This window comes from Excalfactoria chinensis, chromosome 3 (assembly GCF_039878825.1).
Source record: "Excalfactoria chinensis isolate bCotChi1 chromosome 3, bCotChi1.hap2, whole genome shotgun sequence".
NCBI classification, from domain to species: Eukaryota; Metazoa; Chordata; class Aves; order Galliformes; family Phasianidae; genus Excalfactoria; species Excalfactoria chinensis.
The window spans coordinates 43,676,594-43,698,631 of NC_092827.1; the positions used below are offsets into that span (position 1 = coordinate 43,676,594).

Sequence of the window (22,038 nt, forward strand, 5' to 3'; positions counted from 1 at the left end):
TATTTGGAAACTAGAGCTGACTTGATTTGCTATATCAGAAACTGGCAAAGATGGTGATGATTTGACTAGTGAGCACTTTCCCTTTTGCATTTTCTCCTCATCCTATACATAAATTTCTTCAGCATTTAAGATCTACTAAATACTTAACCATATCTTTGTTAATGAAGTGTACCTTAAAATGTGTACTGAATTTACCATGTTTCAGAAATATAATGTACAGCTGACACATATAAACACACATGCTGAGTAAAGCAGAATTAAAAGCAAACTTAAGTTGCTCTTATCTCTGTCTGACTGCAGCAACTTTGTGATATTTCTAAAGGTCTGTGTGTGATGAATGGATTTGTGAGTCAATGCATAACATATGTTTGCATGTAGATATACTTGTAGGCAAATACAGATTTGCGTTTTGAAATACAAAGCTTAAAAACACTGATAGGAAGACTTCCACAATATTTAACTGAGACCACAATCTACCAGCATTTACTAGAAATAAAATTAAGAAATACTGAGTCTGAATGCTTCTTTTTTACATTCTGCTACTTTTCCTGAAGACTGGTAACTGGTCATGTACAGCTAGGAGTATCACACTGGTATAATGTTTGCAAGGAGCTGGAGATGAACTCTGTTCGATGAAACAAATGACAGTGCAAAGTATTTACATATAAAGAGATATTCAAGTAGCTTAATGCAAATGGAAACAAATATGCATACACGTAAAAAAATAAAATCAAAATTTCTGATAAAATTTGATAAATGTGGTGCTATCTCTACATGGCAATTTATGAAGGCTTGAGAAAGAGGCATAGTAGCTCACCTCAGACTTCATTTTAAGGCATTATTATTATACACCCAGAAATGCTTCTAGTGAGAATGCCTGGTTTTTCCTAACGCTTGGGGACCTTTTGTTCCATTAATAATTTACATGCCCACTCCCTCAACTCACCAACCCATGGGCATAAGGACACCCACTGGGGGCACCGAGATGTAGTTTCCCTCACCAGATTTTCTGAACAGAACTGCTAGAACCATCTCAGAAAACATCTAGCCCATGTTGGAGGTAAGCATTTTTTCCAGACTGAAAAGTATTGTCCCAAGCATTTGTCTGACCACAGCAACAAGCCAGAGACCATAGCCTTCTACCACCGGTCTGTCGCAATACCCAAGCAATATATATTGGGTTTCCCACACCAATTAAGCAAGGAAAACAAACAAACAAACAAAAAACAAACAAAAAAAAAAAAAAACCAAACCAAAACAAACAAACAAAAAAAACCAAAAAACAAAAAAAAACAAAACAAACCCAAGTTCAACAAGACTAAGTGCCAGGTCCTGTACTTGGCCACAACAACCCCAGGCAATGCTACAGCCTTGGGGCAGAGTGGCTGGAAGACTGTGTAGAAGAAATGGACCTGCGGGTGTTGGTCATTGCTCAGCTGAACATGAGCCAGCACTGTGCCCAGGTCGCTAAGAAGGCCAATGGCATCCTGGCTTGCATCAGAAATAGTGTTGTCAGCAGGAGTAGTTAGGTGATCATTCCTCTGTACTCAGCACTGGAGAGGTCGCATCTCAAGTACTGTGTTCAGTTTGAGGCCGCTCACTACAGAAAAGACATTGAGGCTTCTCTGGAGCGTGTCCAGAGAAGGGCAACAAAGATGGTAACAGTTCTGGAGCACAAGTCTTATGAGGAACGGCTGAGTGAGCCCAGATTGCTTAGTCTTGAGCAGAGGAAGCTCAAGGGAGACCTTATCACTCTCTACAACTACATGAAAGGAAGTTATTTGCTTCAAAGTGCAACCTGACAGCACTAAGCAGAGAAAATGTCCCTTCCTGTGATGGTAAGCAGCACTGTGAGCAGCAGGCTGTGCTTGCTGAGAACAGCTCCAAGGGATGCTGATACCACAGCATCATGCCACTATTGCAGGGCTGAGCAGCTGTAATTTACTGGTCCTGCTTCTTCTAGTCCTCAGATCCAGCCAAACACTGGATCTTTCTTCATCCCCACCAGAAACTGTCCTTATCCAAATCTCCCAATAATCCCTCCAGCCCTTTGCTTAAAAAGCTCAATAGTACAACAAGATGTTTTTATACCCCAAGACTTTTTTTAGTATAAATATAATTGAAATCTTACATTATGCTTTCCATAGAAAATTTTGCAGACTTGAATGCTTACAATTTGCACATTTAATCCAGACATGGTTCTATGTTTATTCTGTCTGAACACAAGTTTCTTTTTGCCACCAGCACAGGAGCTGAAGCCTGTATTAAGAAGAAGGATGCAGACATGCAGAGCCTAGAAAAGGTTCCCCAGAAGTCAGATGTTACCTGTTTTCTTTGGGCACTAGAAACCAAGCTGCACATCCAGTAAGAACTGTGGCTTTCCCATCATTTTTGGCTTGAGTTTTTCCTACCCTGACTAGCATGGAAGTGCTTCATGTTTGTTTCTTCCCTGCCTTCCAGAGCAGCAATGGCTGCATCCCAAATGCTATTGTAAGTACAAACTGCACAAGGCTTAAGAATGCAAAAACTTCCTGTGATTATAAATGTTTCATAAAATTCTTATTTAAAGAAAACAGTTTCACCATTTCTCAATACTGTGAGTGCAATATTAGGTTTATAAACATTTAAATGAGCAGATGCTCTATTAGTCTGTTTCAGAAATTTTTCTTTGTACATGAATGAAAAAATTTAAATGAAAATGATTATGAAAGAAACAGCGCTGAACGTAGCTGTATGAAAAGCAATCTAAAAATCCTGACAGAGCTAAAGGAAAATAAATGAAAGTGCCCATGATGTATAGTGGGTTAAGAATGAAAGATAAATTGTTCCTTGCATGTGCTGTGTTGAACCAGTTGTTGCTCCAAAGCTCTTTACAGGCTTTATGCCCGCACAGCAAGGGAGCTGCACATACTCCTGGGCAGTGCTGAGTAAGATGCAAAAAAGGGAACTGTGCCCGACCAGAAGAGCTGCCAAGATTAAAGCACCTCAGCAGCTTAAATCTGCACTTTTTATGTCCATGTGCTATCTGATAAGGCACCACCAGCACATAGAGGCAGGCCTGACCCCATAGAGCTTGCATACTCCAGGTAACTACCGATAAATGCAAAGAGATCCCAAGGGGAAAAAAAAAAAAAATAAAGGAATTCAGTGAAGTAACCAGGCATTGCTCTGTACTGGTGGGTGTAGAGACAGAGTTTTAAGGAAGCATATGAAGGAAGAAAATAATGCTCTTCATAAACTCAAGAGGCAAAATGGCTAAAAGTCATAATTGTCAACTTTGAAGACTGAAAACTGGATAGTAGAGACCGCAGTGCAGAATGATTTGAGGAGGATGCAAGATCTCAGCACTTAAGCATACTGTACATTTTAGGCAGTGCACCATGCCTGAGAGAAGAAAAGGGAGTAACTTAAATAAAAATGAGGAAGAGGGAATGAGAAGCTTTAAGAAAAGAGAACTATAAATTCTGTAGGAATAGCAACTATAAAAAGGGCATTTACATGCAAAGAAGGAAGAAATAAAGGTTACATCTGAAGATTGCCAAAATAGATCTAAGCCAAATGTAAAATAGTTTCCAGTAACTCAGATTGCTTGTGGGCACAAGAGTTGTGTGCTTTCCCGTGTTCAGAGAGCACCCAGAGGCAGGAGGGGTATGACAACTTATCCTCCAGTACATTCCCTGGGTCTCACATGCCAACCAGTGGAAAGGAAATAGATTGTGGGGGAAATTACCATCTGCTTTTGTCAATAAAAGACCATGTGTGTTGCTTGAGCCTAAACAGATTTAAGCTAGTCTTTTATAGCTGCATGGAGGAAATGGGAAACCTTACTACAGTGTGAGAAAGTGTAATTTGAAAGGAATAAACAAAAATTACTATGACACAACTTTTTCTACTCTGTATAGTCTCTAATGTAGTACCGGAGAAGTCATGGGAACTTATAAAGGCAGGGGTTCACATTAAACCTATGATTTTCTCAGCTTCCTAGAACTAATTTCAAGAACATTACTACAGACATTGTTTTCTTACTTTTCAGTGTAATTTGTACTGTACAGGGGGAAAAAGGATTGTAAAGTCTCTTTTTCCCATAAACATACAAAGGAGGCGTTTGTACTCCCCATGTACTGAAAGCGTGTCGCAGTCGTTGGTGTATTTATTCTTCCAGCACACACACGAGTTTGTATTAGCCTGAAGTGAGGACAGGTATAGCTGGAGCCCCACTGAAGATGGTGTGTCACACTGAATCACACACTGCCACTGCATGGCTGAGGTGGAAAGGCCCTGGTGAGGACTGTCCAGTCCAGGTCCGCTGCTCAGGCAGGGCCACTGAGAGCTGATTTCTGTGTCCAGACAGCATTTGAGCATCTTCAGCAATGAACACTTCACAATCTCTCCTTGACAATCAAGGTGAAGCAGACAAGCCTGTACTTCCCCAGATCCTTCTTCTTGCCCTACTGGTGATAGGATAGATAATTGCTTTCTTCCGGTCCGCAGGATCCTGCCCTGGGTTACTATGGCCTTTCAAGGACAATCAAGAGTATCCTTGTAGTGATGTCAGGCACTTCTTCAGCTCTCCTGGGCACATACCAACAGATCCCATGGACTTGCACACACTGAATTTACTTTAACATCCCTTACTCTGGTTCTCCTCAACCAATGGTATACCTTCTTTCTCCAGACTTCCCCTCTTGTCTCAGAGGCCTGATGTTCCTGAAAGCTGGTTTTACCAGTAAAGACTGAGGCAAAGAATCGATCACCTTGGTCTTACTGCACTATTTGCTACAAGGGCCCCTGTCCCATTCAGCAATGGGCTTATGCTTTTCCCAGTCTTCCCTAGCTGATACTGCACATAGATCTCCTTGACCCTCACCAGAATCAACTACAGGTCGGCTTTGGCTTTCCTAACCCCATCCCTGCACACTTAGACAGCATTTCTACATTCCTCTTGGATCACTTGTACCTGTTTCCAACTATTACATGCTTCTTTTTTAAGCCTGTGTTTAGTTAGGACCTCTTGTTTATTCATGTGGCCTGCCAGTTGCCTTTACTTGTCAGAGGCTTGATAGCAGCTTGGGAACATAGATATAGAAGGAGAGTTCAAGGCAGAAAATTTACATCATCAATGAAGGAAGTAATATAATCTGTGCTTACCTCCACATCTACTTCCAGTACTTACACAAGACATACTACAGATAATGCCCAGCACCCTAGTTCGCAGGGCAGATGTAGCTAAAGCAACTTACTCCAATCGTTGCAGAGCAGAATTATGGACACAAGCATCCCTGTCTTAAACTAGCTCTTTAGCCAATAGTCCCTCCTGTCTCTTGTGTTGAGCATATGTGCCATTCTAAATCAAACAAATGAATCTGTAATTGTTAGTCTATTTGTTTTAGCAACCCTTAATTTAATGGCCTGCAGCTTTTGGTTTCATAGCTGTGGTTTCTTGTAATACCAGTTAGAGAAATGACCTCTCCATTGTTCCAGTTGCTGCATACTCAGGAGTCAGTATGCGGATGCAGGAACATTTATACAGCAAATGGCTAAAGCTGCTATTAGGAAAAAATAAATAAATTAATTTAAAAATTACTAATTCCTTACACTAAGATGTTGAATCGATCTCCTCAACACACAGATAGTAATTTGTGTTAGCCGTTAAACTGGTGGCTCTCATCCTACTTATCCATATCACTCTAACAATTTGACTTGCTGTATAAGTGAGTTAGACTCTCCTAATGGTTTGCAGAGCCAGAGGTGCCCAGCCACGGCACCACATCTCATCTTAGAGCTCTTCTGTGCTCAGTGTTCCAGAAGTAGCTCCCCAAAGCATTCCCAGAAACACAGAGGAAGCTCCTGACTGGCTGATATCCAGAGCAATGATCTCAGCCCAATGCTTCCATGGGTGCTGAGCTACCCTGCTCATGGAGAAGATCCTATCACAGGCTGGGGTAGGGTCCATGGCACAGAATTCACTCCTACCCCTGCATGGAGCACAAGGGTGCAAGGCTGCACCAGCCCCACACTGCAAAGAACTGATTATCTGGGAGTCTGAGGGATGGGAGAAAAGGATATTGTGGTTGTGTATTGCAGTCAGAAGTGATCCCTGGGTGCCAATTTTTCCTCCAAGACCTAAGAAGTACAAACTGGCAGCATTTTCAGCAGAGCAAGGGCCTAAGGTAAGCCCTCTCCTGCTCCCAGGCGTGCACAGTGAGCAATTAGGTTGCAGAATCATGCTCTTTTTTTTTCTTCGTTTTTTTTTTTTTTCTTTTGAGCACTTACTATATAATTCCTCATGCCAAAGGGCCACTCTTGTTCATTTGCTGAACAGCTTCAGAAAGAGAAAATGAAAACATTTGTGCTCGTACTCTCTCACCCTAGAAATTCATGGGAAAAGCAGAGGGAGGTAAATGAAGGGATTCTCTTTTTCTTTTTTTTTTTTTAGGTGGGAATTAAACCCATGTTTCCTGAGCCCCACCATTGAGCTGTTAGATGAAAGGGGACTGCCTCTTAAGTTTTCAAAGGGGCTAACACACCTCACGGCAGGAAAGAGGTCAGCATGCCTGCTCCTGAGTGAGGGGAAGTACTTCCCAACAGCTCAGCATCAGGAATCCAAGACTCTGAGGCAGGCACAAATCCTTCCTATTTCCTATTTTAGATGGCTTTACATATAGCTGGGGAATAGATGATCTTTGATATCAAATCTGTGTCCTGCCAGCACACCTGGCAATGTAGATCTCATGCATTTCTGTGAGCTTTAGGGATACACTGTACAGTGTTTATTCTGGATATCTGTAGCAAAAGCCTTCTTGAGCAAAAATATTTTTTATTATTAATAATAATAACAGTAATAATAATAATAAACATGTACTGACTTAGCCTTTTGCACTTTGTGGCTGCACTGCATTTGTTCAGGTAGAGCAAGCCATAAAGCCAGGCCCAGCATACCAGCCTCCACCTATCAGCAATTTAGACTGGTGCTTGGCTTCCTCCATACAAGAGTCCTATGGAAAGGTTAGATGTATGACAGGTTGGATATCAGAGAGTGGCTGGAAACCGAACAGGCTCTCCAGAGCAGTGGGCAAGGCCCCAAGCTGATGGAGTTCAAGAAGTACCTCGACAATGCTTTCAAACGTAGAGTCTGAAATTTTGGTGGCCCTGTCCAGAGCCAGGAGTTGGACTAAATGATCCTTATGGGTCCCTTCCAACTTGGGATATTCTGTGATACTGTGGAAAGGAAGTTGTAAATTCTACAGTCTTTAGCCCTTCCCTTGCTTGTTTCTCATTTGAAAAAATCAGTTTCAGCTCACCCTGTGTCACTTCTTACTGTCACTGCGCATGGTGACAGTCTAATTCAAGTGTTCCCCGCTCTCACTCTAGCTGAAATTCATAAAAACTGGGCTGGCTTGTTGAGCAAAAATGCTGTAGCTACACAGAATTCATCATTAAATCACACCTGCTCTTTCAGAAAACATTATGAGGCATCACCTGCCTACGTCTCTCTAACGAATATCTGGTTATAAGGTATTTTTCGCTCAGATCAGTCCTCCCAGCAAAATGGAAGGAGGAATAGGAAAATAGAAGTGAACATAAATTGCAGAGAAAGGGGGATTGTTCATGGCAACGGTGCTATTAAAAGCAAACATCACTGGGACTACAGCTTACCTTCATGATAAATCAGGTTATCACCTGCATGTCATTGCTGCTGCTTGTCTGGCCACACCAAGAAGTACAGAAGCTAAACATACAGGAAATTGCTACTACCCCTTCCTCCCCACAAAAGAAAGAGAGAAGGAGAAAAAGAAGGAGAAAGAGAGAAAGAGAGAAAGAGAGAAAGAGAGAAAGAGAGAAAGAGAGAAAGAGAGAAAGAAAGAGAGAAAGAGAGGAGAGAGAGGAAGAAGGAAGGAAGGAAGGAAGGAAGGAAGGAAGGAAGGAAGGAAGGAAGGAAGGAAGGAAGGAAGGAAGGAAGGAAGGAAGGAAGGAAGGAAGGAAGGAAGGAAGGAAGGAAGGAAGGAAGGAAGGAAGGAAGGAAGGAAGGAAGGAAGGAAGGAAGGAAGGAAGGAAGGAAGGAAGGAAGGAAGGAAGGAAGGAAGGAAGGAAGGAAGGAAGGAAGGAAGGAAGGGAGAGGGGGGAAGGGAGAGGGGAGAGGGGAGAGGGGAGAGGGGAGAGGGGAGAGGGGAGAGGGGAGAGGGGAGAGGGGAGAGGGGAGAGGGGAGGAGAGGGGAGAGGGGAGAGGGGGAGAAGTTTTCACCTGGTGTAATTCTCTGAAATTGCTTATCATGAGATCAGCTGAAAGCCAAGGCATGCGCTATAGAAGGAGTGTAGCTGAAGAGCTAGAGCACAAGAGTGAAAGGAGCAAAGGACTGACACATGGTAACCCAGCCTGAGTGAAACTTCTGGGAAGCTGCAGCCAGAGAAACATCTGTCCCTGGAACTGACAGATGCAAAATGTTTGTAACTCCCCACTGCATGGCCTTTATCTCTGCTTTTCACCCATTTATTTCTTGATACAATGGAGCCCTGATGACCAACTTTTGCCTCTGAAATGCAGTTCTTAAAAGCAGGAGCAGCACATACCAGGGAGCAGTCACTCTGTGGTGCATTCACACCCTGCGTGGAAGCTGTTGTTTCTTGGAGTGATTGCTCCTGAGAGAGGGCCTTGAGCTGTACTGGAGTGCTTTTGCTTTTTACGATCTAAGGAAATTTTGTGTGGATTGGGTTGGATCTGTTGTTGTTTTTTCTTATTCTTGATTTATTATTATTATTATTATTATTTCCTTCCTTCCTTCCTTCCTTCCTTCCTTCCTTCCTTCCTTCCTTCCTCCCTCCCTCCCTCCCTCCCTCCCTCCCTCCCTCCCTCTCCCTCCCTCCCTCCCTCCCTCCCTTCCTTCCTCCTTCCTTCCTTCCTTCCTTCCTTCCTTCCTTCCTTCCTTCCTTCCTTCCTTCCTTCCTTCCTTCCTTCCTTCCTTCCTTCCTTCCTTCCTTCCTTCCTTCCTTCCTTCCTTCCTTCCTTCCCCAGCAGTAAGCAGCCTTGCTACTGATGCCTGGTTGGAAGATATATACATTTTTATTAGAGAGGAAAAAAACACTAACTGCATGGTACTTTTAAACATACAAGCTGTGTTAAGTTTCCAGCTTCGCAGCACACCGGACGTTCAAACAGTCTGGATCCTATTTAACAAACATTGTAGAATGTATTCAGTTAATAAAAGCTTGGCAAATATAGTAAAAGGCTTGTAATGGCTGGGAGTGATGTAAAGGTTAAAAGATTTGATAGCATCGTACCAAGCCCGAATGAGCTTGAAGGAACCAAAATGATGGGTCACTGAGAAATCTCATGATGAAATATTCATTTCTTGGAATCAGGAAAAGATGCAACTACTCTGTAAATCTGTGTTTAGCTTCAGAACTTGATTTTTTTATATATTTTTCAGCTCATGCAATCCAGTTCTCTCATTATCAGAGTATACAAATCAAAACAAGGGAGAAGTTTCCTCACTATTCCCAGCCTGATAAGAAAGCAAGATGTTCTCTTCTTTATGCTTATGTTACACTGTTTTTCCCTAATTACAAGCCAGGAGAGAGCTGCGGGAATGCTATCTATTGGTAGGGTCATTTTGTGCAGCTGCTGCCTGATTGGGCAGAGAGAAGCTCCCACGGCCCTGAAATTCCAGCACCTCTCAGGAAGGCCTGGACAGGAGAGGCAAAGCCAGGACTACCAGAACTCATGTGCCAGATCAGGATTCCTGTAAACACTGCGTTCCCACTTCCAAAACCGCCCTGAGATTCACTTTCCTTAAAGGCTTGTCTGAACGAGGATAAAGGTGTATTTAAATATTAAAAAAAAAAAAAAAAAAAAAAAGTCAGTGAAAAAAACTTTTAATTAACATGATTTCAGACCCGCAGTGTTGACGGGGTGTGTTGCATTTTAGCGCATTTGCCAGCAAACGTGTTAAAATAGATTTGTGTCCTGTCTACAGGTAACAAGTTGGGACAAGTTTCCGAAAGTTTCAACATTTAACTGGAATTAAAAGTGCTGATTGCTGTACTTTTACACTGGCTGGGGCTGGGTGTCACAGATGGGTTTTCTGGGGCTCTGAGAGCAGCTGTGAGGCACACACTCAGTATCAGCAAACGCTGCATCACAGGTGAACAGCTGTAGCTGGGAGGCAGAGGCTCAGTGGGTTTGCTGGGCAGCACCATCCTGACTTTCCATCAGCCCTACCTCAGCCCTCCCACTTCCCAACAGAAGAGCGTGAAACCAATCTTGGGCAAAGCATGCTGTAAGGAATCATGTGTGGAAGCGCTGCTGACAAACCAACTTTGGAGGTGCAGCGTGCAACTGGAGATCAGGCAGTGGACTAGGGTGAGGCATTGCCTTTGTTATGGCAATGGGAGGGAAACCCAGAGCTGCCCTTTCTCGTTCACTTTTGGGCGCCTCAGAGCTGCCCCTCAGTTGATGTTCTTAGAAACGTTACCACGGCACACAGGATATCTCCTGCTTGCTGATATCAACTACTTGCTGACACAGCTCTTGTTCTAGATGCCAAAATACATGTACAGTGGAGTCATTTTTTTTCATACGCTAAACCTCTGTAAGCACCTGGTATATCATTGGTCCTGTCAGAGAAACGCTGCAAGATGGTCACTGTGGGTCCCTTCCAACACAGGATATTCTATGATTCTATTATCTCTGTGTGTGGAAGCTGCTGCAGCACAATGGTGCGTTGCACACTCATATCTCATTAGTCCTGCAGTACATCAATCAAGGTGGGGTGTTGGTGGGTTTTTTTGTTTGTTTTGTTTTGTTTTTTCCCCTTTCTTTTTTTCCCCTTTGGAAGGAGATGAAAAGATCAAGAACTTAAGTGAAGTGCAAGATTAAGAATGAGGAATCTCCCCTGCAGGGTATCTGTTCTTGCTGGAGTCCTAAAGGTGTGGTGTGACAGCAAGCAGCCCAGTGGCTGCTGGGCCATAGGCCAGCAGCAGGGTTACATCTGGTGGTGGCACCTCTCATCAAGGGGTCTCTGTTAGAACAGAGCTGTCCAGGTTGCAATGCACTGGGACTGACAGGCAGTCTGTAGGTATTCCAGGCTTCTTGTTTGTCTGCTCTGGAGAACAACTTGAGGCTCTGAGAGTCCAGAATAATATCAAACAAAAACTTTTCCTTCTTTTTTTTTTCTTTATTCCAAAGTTGTAAAACAGAAATGGTTGAAAACCACACCGAGTTTGCAAAGCATATGCTGACAAAACTCCCACAGCTGCTCTGTGCAGTCTTTCAGTGCCACCGCTCTGAGATCCACGCATTGCTACAGCAGAAAGTGAATTTGCAGATGCCCACGCAGGTGAAATCCCGGTGCAGGTGGACGGACGGATGGCTTCTAGTGTTGGCTGTGAGGTCCTGGCACCTTAAAGGAGGTGTTCTTCGTGAGTTGGTATCTCGACTAGCGTGAAAAAGACAAAATAATTAGAAAAAAAAAAAAGAAAAGAAAAAAATCACGATCCAAACGAAGAGGGAGCAGCCCAAGCCCCGAGCTCGGAGTTCCCTCGGGAAGTGGTTCACGAAGATCTCCGCCTCTCCTCGCCTCTCCGTCGCGCAAACGCCCGGCGAGCAACCGCGGTGCCCCGGCCGCCTTCCCCAAGCGGGCGTGTTCGGGCGGGGGGGGAGGGTTCCGGCCACCGGTACGACCCCGTTCCCACCCGCCGCGGGGCCGCAGGTGACAGCGCCCGCGGGAGGCGGCTGCGGACCGCGGCACGGAAAACGCCCCAGCACCGGGGTAGCCCCGGGGCGCGGCGGCCCCTCCGCCCCGCCCCGCGGAGGGCGCGGGCACGCGTGGGCGCCCCGCGGGGGCCGCTTGTCTCTGCTCGGCCGAGACAAAGGGAGCGGCTGGCAGCGGTGGGGCCGGGCGGGGGGCGATGCGTAATGGCAGATGCTTCCTTTTGCCGGAATAAAAAAAACCCACAAAAAACACAAAAACCCACAATAAAAAGAAAAAAATAAAATAAAATAACCCCAACCCCCAATATTCCCTGGACCGATTCCCTGCAAATCACTGCTTCGGGGACGCAGCGGTCACACAAAGCCCCTCGGCACCGGGCGATCAGCAGGGGGAGGGAGGTGGGCAGCGTGGCCGGGCGTCCCCGCTTCGCAGCCCTTCGTTATGGGAATCGCTTCTCCCTCCGCGCTTATAAGCAGCGGGCGTGCGGGGTGCGATGAGCCGCGCGTTGGGGAAGGGCCGCTCTGACGCTGTACTGCTTTAAACGGAGGGGGCACCGGGGGTGTATGGGTGGAGGGGGGCGAAAGGGGGGGAGGGGGGGGGGGGTCGGAGAAGCGTTTCCCAGCGCGGAGCGATGGCAGCTCCGTACCCCCGAGAGAGGGAATCGGCGGGAACCGCCTCGACCGCCGCCGCCCGAGGGGAGCGCCCCGGCTCCGGCACGGCGGCACCCCCCGCCGGGGGGCTGCGCGCCCGCTGCTCCTGCGCGGAAACGCGGGGCTGGAAGTGGGTCACCGCCGAGGAAAATACTTTGAAAACACAACTCGGGGATAATCAGACAGCGGGGTTTAATTAGGGCCGCGGGCTGATCGCCGCGTATTTTATTCCGAGCCCGTATCGCGCGGGGGGAGGGGGCGGCCGCTGCCCGGCCACATCTGGCCTACAGACCCACTCCCTGCGCCTCGTGATCGCGTTTGGCGAAACCCGATCTACGTGGTTCAAATACCTTCCAAATTGGGGGCGATTTAACAATCGCGACCAATTAAACCTAAGGAAGAAAAGGAGGAGGAAGAACATATATATATATATAATAATAAAATAAAGAAAATCCCCTCCTTCCCGCTCCCCCCGCCCCGGGCTCGCACACTATCTGTTGCTCTCACGGCGGCACAGGGTGGGGGCGGGCGGACGGGCTCACACTCGTGCTCCCAGCTCCGTGCTCCCCGCACGCCCCGCACACCCATTGTCCGTGCCCGCCCGCCCCGCTTTATTTGGGTGTTTTGTTCGCTCCCCGGCGCGGAGCTCCGCGCGCCCGCCCGCTCCGGAGCGGCACATTCATTATCGGCTGGGGGCTGATTTCAAACCGCTGCCATCGCGGCTCCATTGTTCGCCGGGCGGCCAGGCCCCGCCCCCCTTTGTGTGGCGCGGCGGCGATTGGCCGGCGCCGGGCGGAGGGCTGCCGTCACCGCTCGGGAAGCCCATTCATCTGTGCACTTGGGCGTTGGACTCCGCATCTTATTAGCAACCAGGGAGATTTCTCCATTTTCTCCTTGTCTACAGTACGGCTACAAATCTGGGATTTTTTATTACTTCTTTTTTACTAAACTTGGGCTCCTTTTTTTTTTTTTTTTTTTTTTTTTCGCTCGACTTTTTTTTTTTTTTTCCTCCTTTTTTTCCCCCCCCCTCCCTCCCGTGTTGCTGCTGCCGCCGCTGCTTTTTTTTTGATCTCTTCAACTTAATTTTTCCTATTTTTTAATATATATTTTTTAAAAGAGGAGTGCATTATAATCGGTTCTGTTCTCTCTTTCTGTTCTCTCTTTTTTTTTTCCGCCCCCCCAACCCCAAACCCCCCTTTTTGGTGTGTGTGTGTGTCGCTGCCGCTGCCGGTCGCCCGCTATTTATACCGACTCGACGCTCTTTGTTTCCCCTCCTTTTGGATCTGTTGAGTTTCTTTGTTGAATAAGCCAGCATGGGTGCCCAGTTCTCCAAGACCGCTGCGAAAGGCGAAGCCGCCGCCGAGAAGCCCGGAGAAGCGGTGGCCGCGTCTCCCTCCAAGGCGAATGGACAGGTAACGAAACAAAAAAAAAAATACCTAAAAAAAAAAAAAGGAAAAAAAAAAAAAGAAATGGCAAAAAAATTAAACCTACTCCTTTTTTTAAGCCGACTTCGACGGACTCTCTTTTGCATCCTGTCTTAATTCCTCTTCCTTTGATACCCCCGGTGGCACGTTCGATGGAGAGAATGACGGGCAATCCTTTTATCTTTGCGACTCGAGGCGAAGGGATTCTTTCTTTCTTTGTTATTTTTTTGTTTTAATCACGGGTTTGGCTTCGAGTGATTCTTTCCTTTGTATGGTTGTCTTTCCTGCGTCGCGGGTGAGGAGGGGGTGACCATTTTTTTTTTAAATGTATGTATGTGTTTATTTATTTATTTATTTATCCGTAAAGAAAGACAAATCCCTCGTGTATTGCGAGCGTCCCGATGGCTTCTAAACGGAAGGATCTGATATCGCTCGGCTTTTCCGCTCGCTTCACCTCCTTCCGACGGCGCCGGGCGAGGGGCGCGAAGCCTCTGAGGGTGGACGCGCGATGCCGTCGGGGCTGGCGGCTCGGCAGCTCCCCACGGCCGGGTCTCCCCGCCGCCCCCTCCCCGCCGCACGCCGCCCGGCTGTCGGGCTGCCCCCCGCAGCTGCCGCCCGGGGCAGCCAGCCGCGCTGGCGGGCGCCCGCAACATGCAAATGGAGCGGGGGGGGCGGGGGGCGGCCGGTAGGATGGCGGTGGGGGCACCGGTGGCCGGGCGCGGGGCCGGGGCCGGGCGAGCTTTGTTCGCTTCTCGCCATCCCCCCGCCCCGCGCCGCGGCGGCCGGACGGGGCGCGCCGGGGGCGGGGGTGCGCGCCGCCGCCGCCGCAGCGTGGAACTATGGCGCCCCCTCGCGGCCGTCCCGCGGAGCTAACCCGCCGCTGGGGGGAGCGCCCGGTGCGGGGCGGCGAAGGGCGCGGGGAGGGAGGCCGGGCGCTCGTGGCCCGCGCCCCCCACGGCAGCAGCCCCCTCCGTGCCCCCGGTAACGCGGTCGCTGTCTTGCAGGAAAACGGCCACGTGAAGGTGAACGGCGACGCCTCCCCCGCGGCGGCGGAGGCGGGCAAGGAGGAGGTGCAGGCCAACGGCAGCGCGCCCGCCGAGGAGACGGGCAAGGAGGAGGCGGCCTCGTCGGAGCCCGCCTCCGAGAAGGAGGCGGCCGAGGCGGAAAGCACCGAGCCGGCCTCCCCGGCGGAGGGAGAGGCTTCCCCCAAGACTGAGGAGGGCGCGACCCCCTCGTCCAGCAGCGAGACCCCGAAAAAAAAAAAGAAGCGTTTTTCCTTCAAGAAGTCCTTTAAGCTGAGCGGCTTCTCCTTCAAAAAGAACAAAAAGGAGGCCGGCGAGGGGGCGGAGAGCGAGGGCGGCGCCGCCGCCGCGGCCGAGGGCGGGAAGGAGGAATCGGCGGCGGCCGCGGCCCCCGAGGCGGCGGGCGGCGAGGAGAGCAAGGCCGCGGCCGAGGAGGCCAGCGCGGCCGCCGCCGGCAGCGCCGAGGCGGCGAAGGAGGAGGCGGGGGACTCGCAGGAGGCCAAATCGGACGAGGCAGCCCCCGAGAAGGCGGCGGGAGAAGAGGCCCCGGCGGCCGAGGAGCAGCAGCAGCAGCAGCAGGAGAAAGCGGCGGAGGAGGCCGGCGCCGCCGCCGCCACCACGAGCGAGGCGGGAAGCGGCGAGCAGGAGGCGGCCCCCGCGGAGGAGCCGGCAGCGCGGCAGGATGCCCCGTCCGAGAGCAGTCCGGAGGGCCCCGCCGAACCGGCGGAGTAAGTGCCGCCGCCGCCCCGCGCCGACGAACTTTTCTCCCCCTGTTTGTTTGTTGGAGTGGTGCCAGGTACTGGTTTCGGAGAACTTGTCTACAACCAGGGATTGATTTAAAAGATGTCTCGTTTCTTTTTTTTCTCTCCCCGCAGATTTCCCATCTCAAATCATTCTGTTACCACCATTCCAACGGGCGAAGGAGGGCCTCGTCGCCTCCCTCCGCCTCCTTCCTTCTCTCCTTTTTTTTTCTTTGTTTTAATTTTTTTTTTTGTTTTGCATCAGTATTAAATATTTTTTTCTTTTTTTTTTCGTGATTTTTTTTTTAATTTTTTTATTTTTACTTTTTTTTTTGCATACTTTGCATCTTTATTCGAAACGTAAACTTTCTTTTGTCAAGTCTGTGGACGCGCCCATATAATGAAGGAGATGGGTGGGTCGATAAGGGATCTCGATGAAGTGATTAAGGGGCCACAGTGGGGAATCCGTGGCGCATCCATTGCCAAGAACGTGCCACGAGACACGATGTGAGGGGTTAGTCTTTTTTTAAAAGAAAGTTATTACGATGTATTTTGTGAGGCAGATGTTCTATAAGGTTTACAACACTACAAGTCTTGATTAAGAAGGAAAGGAAAAAAAAAAATTAAAAAATAAAAAATAATTAAAAAAAAAAAATCAATACCCAGATAAAGAGATCATAGTCTTAGGAATTCATTTAAACCATAGGAACTTTTCACTTATCTCATGTTAGCTGTATCAGTCAGTGATTAAGTAGAAATACAAGTTGTATAGGCTTTATTGTTTATTGCTGGTTTATGACCTTAATAAAGTGTAATTATGTATTACCAGCAGGGTGTTTTTAACTGTGACTATTGTATAAAAAAAAAAACAAATCTTGATATCCAGAAGCACATGAAGTTTGCAACTCTTTCCACCCTGCCCGTTTTTCTTTTGTAAAACTCGCAGTCATCTTGGACCTTTTGAAACACCGATTTTAAACTCAACCAAGCTGTGATAAGTGGAATGGTTACTGTTTATACTGTGGTATGTTTTTGATTACAGCAGACGACGCTTTTCTTTTCCAGTTGTCTTTGAAAATAAAGGAAAACTTCAGATGCAATGGGGTATTTTTATTTTTTTTTTTCGGGGTATTTTTTTTCTTATTTTTTTGTATTTTTTTTCCTTTTTTTTTGTGTAGCATCTTGTCTATCTTTTTTTTTTTTTTTTTTTTTTTTTTTGTAAATACTGGAGAAGCTTTGACCAATTTGACTTAGAGATGGAATGTAACTTTGCTTACAAAAATTGCTATTAAACTCCTGCTTAAGGTGTTCTAATTTTCTGTGAGCACACTAAAAGCGAAAAAAAAAAAAAAATAAATGTGAATAAAATGTATAATTTGGTCGTGTTTCTTTCATGGATACTCTGGTAGATTCAATGGGCTGCTGTTGCCTAAATTCGTAGAGAGAAAGAGATGCAGCTTGCTGTTGGTGCGAGCTTTGAAAGCTGCCTTCCTAATCCCAGGCTCTGTAAGGCTGTGCTTATAGCAGTGGGCTGGGTAAGCTGCAGCATTCCCCGGATCTAATAGGAAAACTGGAAGGCAGGCTGAGCACGCATGGCGTGTGATGTTGCTGTCCAGGCTCCATCTTGCTTTAAGACCAGAGGTATCCAGCACGTGAGATTCTGGCCTCTTGAGGAAAATGAGATGTAATTGGAATTGCCGAGTGTGGGGCGCTGATTTCTTTTTGTGTGCTGAGTTGCCTGAAAACCAAGCTCTTGGAAAGACGTCCCTGTTTATGTCTCTTAGTATGCTGTCCCTGCTTAGGTACCTAGACGATTAGCTCAAAAACTTTAGCCTGGAGGGAGAAAGGGGGGTATTAACACTGCCATTCTGCTCAAGGTAATTAAAAGCAATATTTTCTCTCTTTTATGTTTTTTGGGTTTTTTTCCTCAAGTGCTACTCCCAACTGCAGGTGAGTTAACGAAACAAATTCCAAGATTTGTCTATAAAAACAATCACTTGGTGCTTGCCTTTAATTGTTAGGCTTTTTGGCTAATATCCAGCATTTTGCTCAGGGCATATTATGCCTTAATAAAACGGTGGGCTCATGTAAGAAAAGCACTAGTGGTATTTTTGGAGGGTGGAAATTGATTCAAGAAAGTGTTGCTTCTAAGTTTATAGGAGGAAAGTTTAGTGTTACACTTATTTGCTTCCACCTAAATTTTCAGCGGAAACTCTTTGGAAGCAATTATGATTCATTTTATGAGAAAATGGCACGTTAGCACCTTGTTCCCTAAAGAACAAAGCCTAAACTGAATGAAGTATAGTAGATTTCCTGCTGAATGCGTACTTTATTTTTTCTTTTTCCTTTATTCTTTCTATTTTTTTTTTCTTGGTTCTTTTTTTTTTTTTTAATTCGACTGTCTACCATTTTTAACTTTGGCTTGTATGTACTCTAGTTGCCCTGGTATTTCTCTATAGCTTTAGAAATGTATTGAAACTATGCTATAATTGCTGAGGGACAAAAATAAATGGATGTAAAACAAGATCCTCCACACCAGTGTCATTCTTGGAGTACATGTGTTTGAAGTCTAGTGCATAACTGCTTTGCTAAGGGGTTTTTATAACATGGCTGTAAAAACCTGTTCTAAGACGCATGATGTCTTGGCCATAGAGTCAATGTCTCTTTTTAATAAATATATATATTTAAATCCAAGGATTCTTAAAGCGAAGTCTGAATTTCTTCTTCTATTTTATTTTTTTTTTCCTTGTCAAAATGTATGTGTAGAAATGAAGAAAATAATTGCTAGTAAAGTTCTTTTCTAGATTTTTTTTTCTGAACGTGCTCTACTGAAACCTCTTGTATCAGTTCCTGTGTTGACTGGTACTGTGTCCTGAGCAGCTTCCAGTTCCTGAAGGTGCAGGATCACTTCTGCAGCAGCCAGGCTCCTTGGCTGGGACTTTATAATTCCCTAATGTGGCTTGACCTACAATCACTTTCCAGATCTAATACCCATACAGTTTCAACAATAAGATCAGTTCTGTGGTCTGCTGTGAGCAGAACAGCAGACCAGTGCATGTTAGGATGGAATTCCAACAATGCCACTTTTCAGCCTTGTCATTTAAGAAGATGGGAATGGCTATGGGTCTGGAATGGTGGGAATGGAAGAGCTTTGTGCTGCCTCCTCCGGCAGAAGAATTGTGCCACGGCATCCACATCCCTGAGGGTCTGTCTGGTCACTCTCATAGAATGTGGGAGTGTCGTAGAATATCCTCATTATTTGTGAGGAAAATAAACAGTCTGGATGTTTATCGATGAAAACATGGTTAATCTTACCAAGAAAGTTTGATGCCTTTTTTTTTTTTCTCTTTACTACATTATGTGCTGTTATGCCGGGGTGAAAATACCAAGCATAGTGTTATTTCAACAGATTCAGAATTCAAATGCATATGGCTTTAAAATGTACGATTTCAAGCTGGTTTGCCTATCTTGTCAGGGCTGTCAGGGTTCTTTTTAAGCAGAACGTTGAGCTCTCTGTGAACAAAGTAGCTTCTGTTGTGTTGGAACAATGACATAATTTTAGGTAAAACACTGAAATCTCATTTTACCTGGATAGGGACTCTAGAGATTTTCTCATTTTATGTTTATTTCCTTAGACAGAGGCACCTATCTTCCTTGTTCGAGGTCAAAACTTGGTTGTACAAAAGTTCTTTCAGACTCCATGCCTATCTTAACTAAAATCTACACTTGATTTCAGACTCTCCAAATTGCAGTGTCTGACCTCGAGTACTTGAGTTCTGTATCTGGTCCTGGGAGTTAGAAAAGAGAAACTGTAGAAACCTTGCTTTCAGGCAAGGAAACAAGGCAAAGAAAAGAAAAATATACAGGGGGTGAAAGATGTTGAGTGTGGGCTTTGGCTCCTGCCTGGGGAGTGCTCACCTTCCCACCTGTGCGCACAACTAGTGTGTAAGAACCAAGTATCTCCATACCAGGTTTTGATTTAGCTGAGAATCTTGTTGATGATGCAGTGTTGCACAGAGAAGTGAATCTGGGAAGAAGCATTTTATTTTGGAACTTATTTTGGTACCTAATAGTGATTGAAACAGCCTACTCTTGGACTGTGCTTATGGAAGATTAGATGGCCAAAGGTTTCCATCTGCTCTCTTTGTTTTGCTTTTATTTTTTTCTCTAGGTCACAAGGCCTTTTGTGTGGCTTTTTAAAACAAAACATAGTAGAATACATGTGCCAGTCAGAAACTGTAATACCTATTAATGGTTATCTATGAAAGGAGTCCTATGAATTTAGTATTTATACTATCTGTAGAGTAAAAGAGTGGTATAAGGTCATCATTTGTGGTACCTAACTCGTTTCAGTGTCTGTTAGGTTTTGGTTTTAAGAGGTGTTTTCCACGATGGTGCAGCATGTCTGCTGGCAGCCTGTTTCCAGGCCGTGACAGCTGTTACACCACGCTCGGGTCACTAGCCTGGAACGAAGCAGGTAGTTTTCTTCCTGAAGTAAACAGCAAGTTCAAATAGTAAATTGTGGTTTTAACATACTGTTGTCAAAGAGGTTAATTTGCCCTCTCTACAATGGAGAGGACCTCAGCTAATTGATGATGAATGGGAACTGTTGCAATTGCAACTGAATCCAACTGGCCTGAGAAAAGCAGGCCTGGTGGTACTTGAATAAAGGAAAGCAGGAGGTGCTGCTGCAGTGAAGTACGCAGTTATGGAAAGTCCCCATTAGCCTGGGGTGGTGTGCTTCTAAGGCCTGCTGCCAGCCCCCCTGCTTAATCAGGTTCACTACAGCCAATCACACAGGAAAGCCTCCAGGCAGGTTTTTAATATCTCCAGAGAAGGAGACTCCACAACATCTCTGGGCAGCTTGTTTTAGAGCTCTGAAACATGGAAGCACAAGACTCCACTTTTGAACGCCTCTATCTTAGGATATGGATGTTATCTGACAGGGGTGATGTAAAGCTTCAGTTAAAATCTGCAGAATGTTTTGAAGTCTAAAAAGGTGTACCACAAGTACTATTTATACATCTTTACCTCTAGTCTTTGTTACAGGATGACATGTCTGTCCGGAGCAGAACTACAAAGATCCAGATGAAAGAAGACATTGCTGCTTACGGTTAGAAAAACCTAAATAAGATATGGGGAATATGAGCTCTCAAAGTTGTGATGAATTTAGATAAAGAGACACGTTCATCATTCAGTGAAAATAGGTGTGTCTTTGTGGGTTCTGGAGTTTTTGTTTGTTTTTGTTTTGTTCTTTTGGTTTTGAAGAAGAGAACCAGTGGGCAACTTTCCTAGGAGAAAACTGAAGAACAGAGATGGAGTGTTAAAATATCCAATACTGTTCCCATTCCACATCTGCAAGTGCAGGGAACAGTTACTTGTGTTATATGCCTTGTTACCATCAAGTAGGTAAGTGTGCCGGGACTTGGGATTCTTAGGTTAATTCTTGTGTATGTGATAACCTGTGCTAGAAGACAGCTTGAAAGATAGTATTCTCAGCCAATCAGTGCTGCTTTCTGAAGTTCTTTCCTGTACCACAGCTCATACTGTTGGTAATGAGGAGGGGATACCATCCAGGGAGACCTGGAAAGCTTGAAAAGTGAGTCCATGAGAACTCTGTGAGGTCCAACGAGGCCAAGAGCAAGGTGTTGCACTGGGATTGAGACAATCCCAGATGTGAGTACAGGCTGGGAGAAAAATCCATTGAGAGTAACCCTACCGATATGGACTTTGGGGGTCCTGATGTGCAAAAAGCATGACATGAGCCAGCAGTGTGCTTTTGCAGCCCGGAAGGCCAGCAATATCCTGGGCTGCATCAAAAGAGGTGTGGCCAGCAGGGAGAATAAAGTGATTGTCCTCTTATCCTTTGCCCTTGTGAGACCCCTGTGAGATATTGTGTCCAGGTCTGGGACTCCCAAAACAGGAAAGAGACGAGCTTTTGGAGATGGTCCCAAGCAGGGCCACAAAGGATGGTCAGAGGGCTGGAGCACCTTTCCTGTGAAGACAGGCTGAAGGGATTGATAGGAGGGATTGTTCAGCTTGGAGAATAGAAAGTTCTGGTGACACCTCTTTACGACCTTACACTACTTAAGGGGAGCTTATAAGCAGGAGAGTGACTGACTTACATGGTCTGATAGTGTGATAGGACAAGGGGTACTTGCTTTAAACAAAAGAGAAGAGGCAGGTTTGATGTTAGGAAGAAATTCTTTACTCAGAGGGTGGTGAGGCACTGCCACAGGCTGCCCAGAGAAGCTGTGAATATCCCTAGAAGCGCTCAAGGCCAGGCTGGATTGGGCCCTGGGAAGCCCTGCCCACCCCAGGAGAATGGGCTTTAAGATTCCTTCCCACCCAAGCCATTCTATGACTCTATGAAAGTATTTGATAGTTGCTCTTATCAGACACTGCTGTAATCAGAGATTAATTTTTGGACAAGAAGAAGCTGTCCAAACTAGTCTCCTGAATTTCACAGCTGAGTTTCCAAAAGAGGCAGAGAA

General features: G+C 46.1%; 1 protein-coding gene across 1 annotated transcript; it reads left to right on the forward strand.

The window, feature by feature from the left end:
• The first annotated feature begins 13,513 nt into the window (after nucleotides 1-13,513).
• On the forward strand, nucleotides 13,514-16,919 carry MARCKS (myristoylated alanine rich protein kinase C substrate). The gene is made up of 2 exons (XM_072333015.1): nucleotides 13,514-13,770; nucleotides 14,787-16,919. Exons 1-2 carry the CDS (start codon nucleotides 13,672-13,674, stop codon nucleotides 15,534-15,536), a joined length of 849 nt encoding a protein of 282 aa, XP_072189116.1. The 5' UTR covers nucleotides 13,514-13,671; the 3' UTR covers nucleotides 15,537-16,919.
• Nucleotides 16,920-22,038: the final 5,119 nt, after the last annotated feature.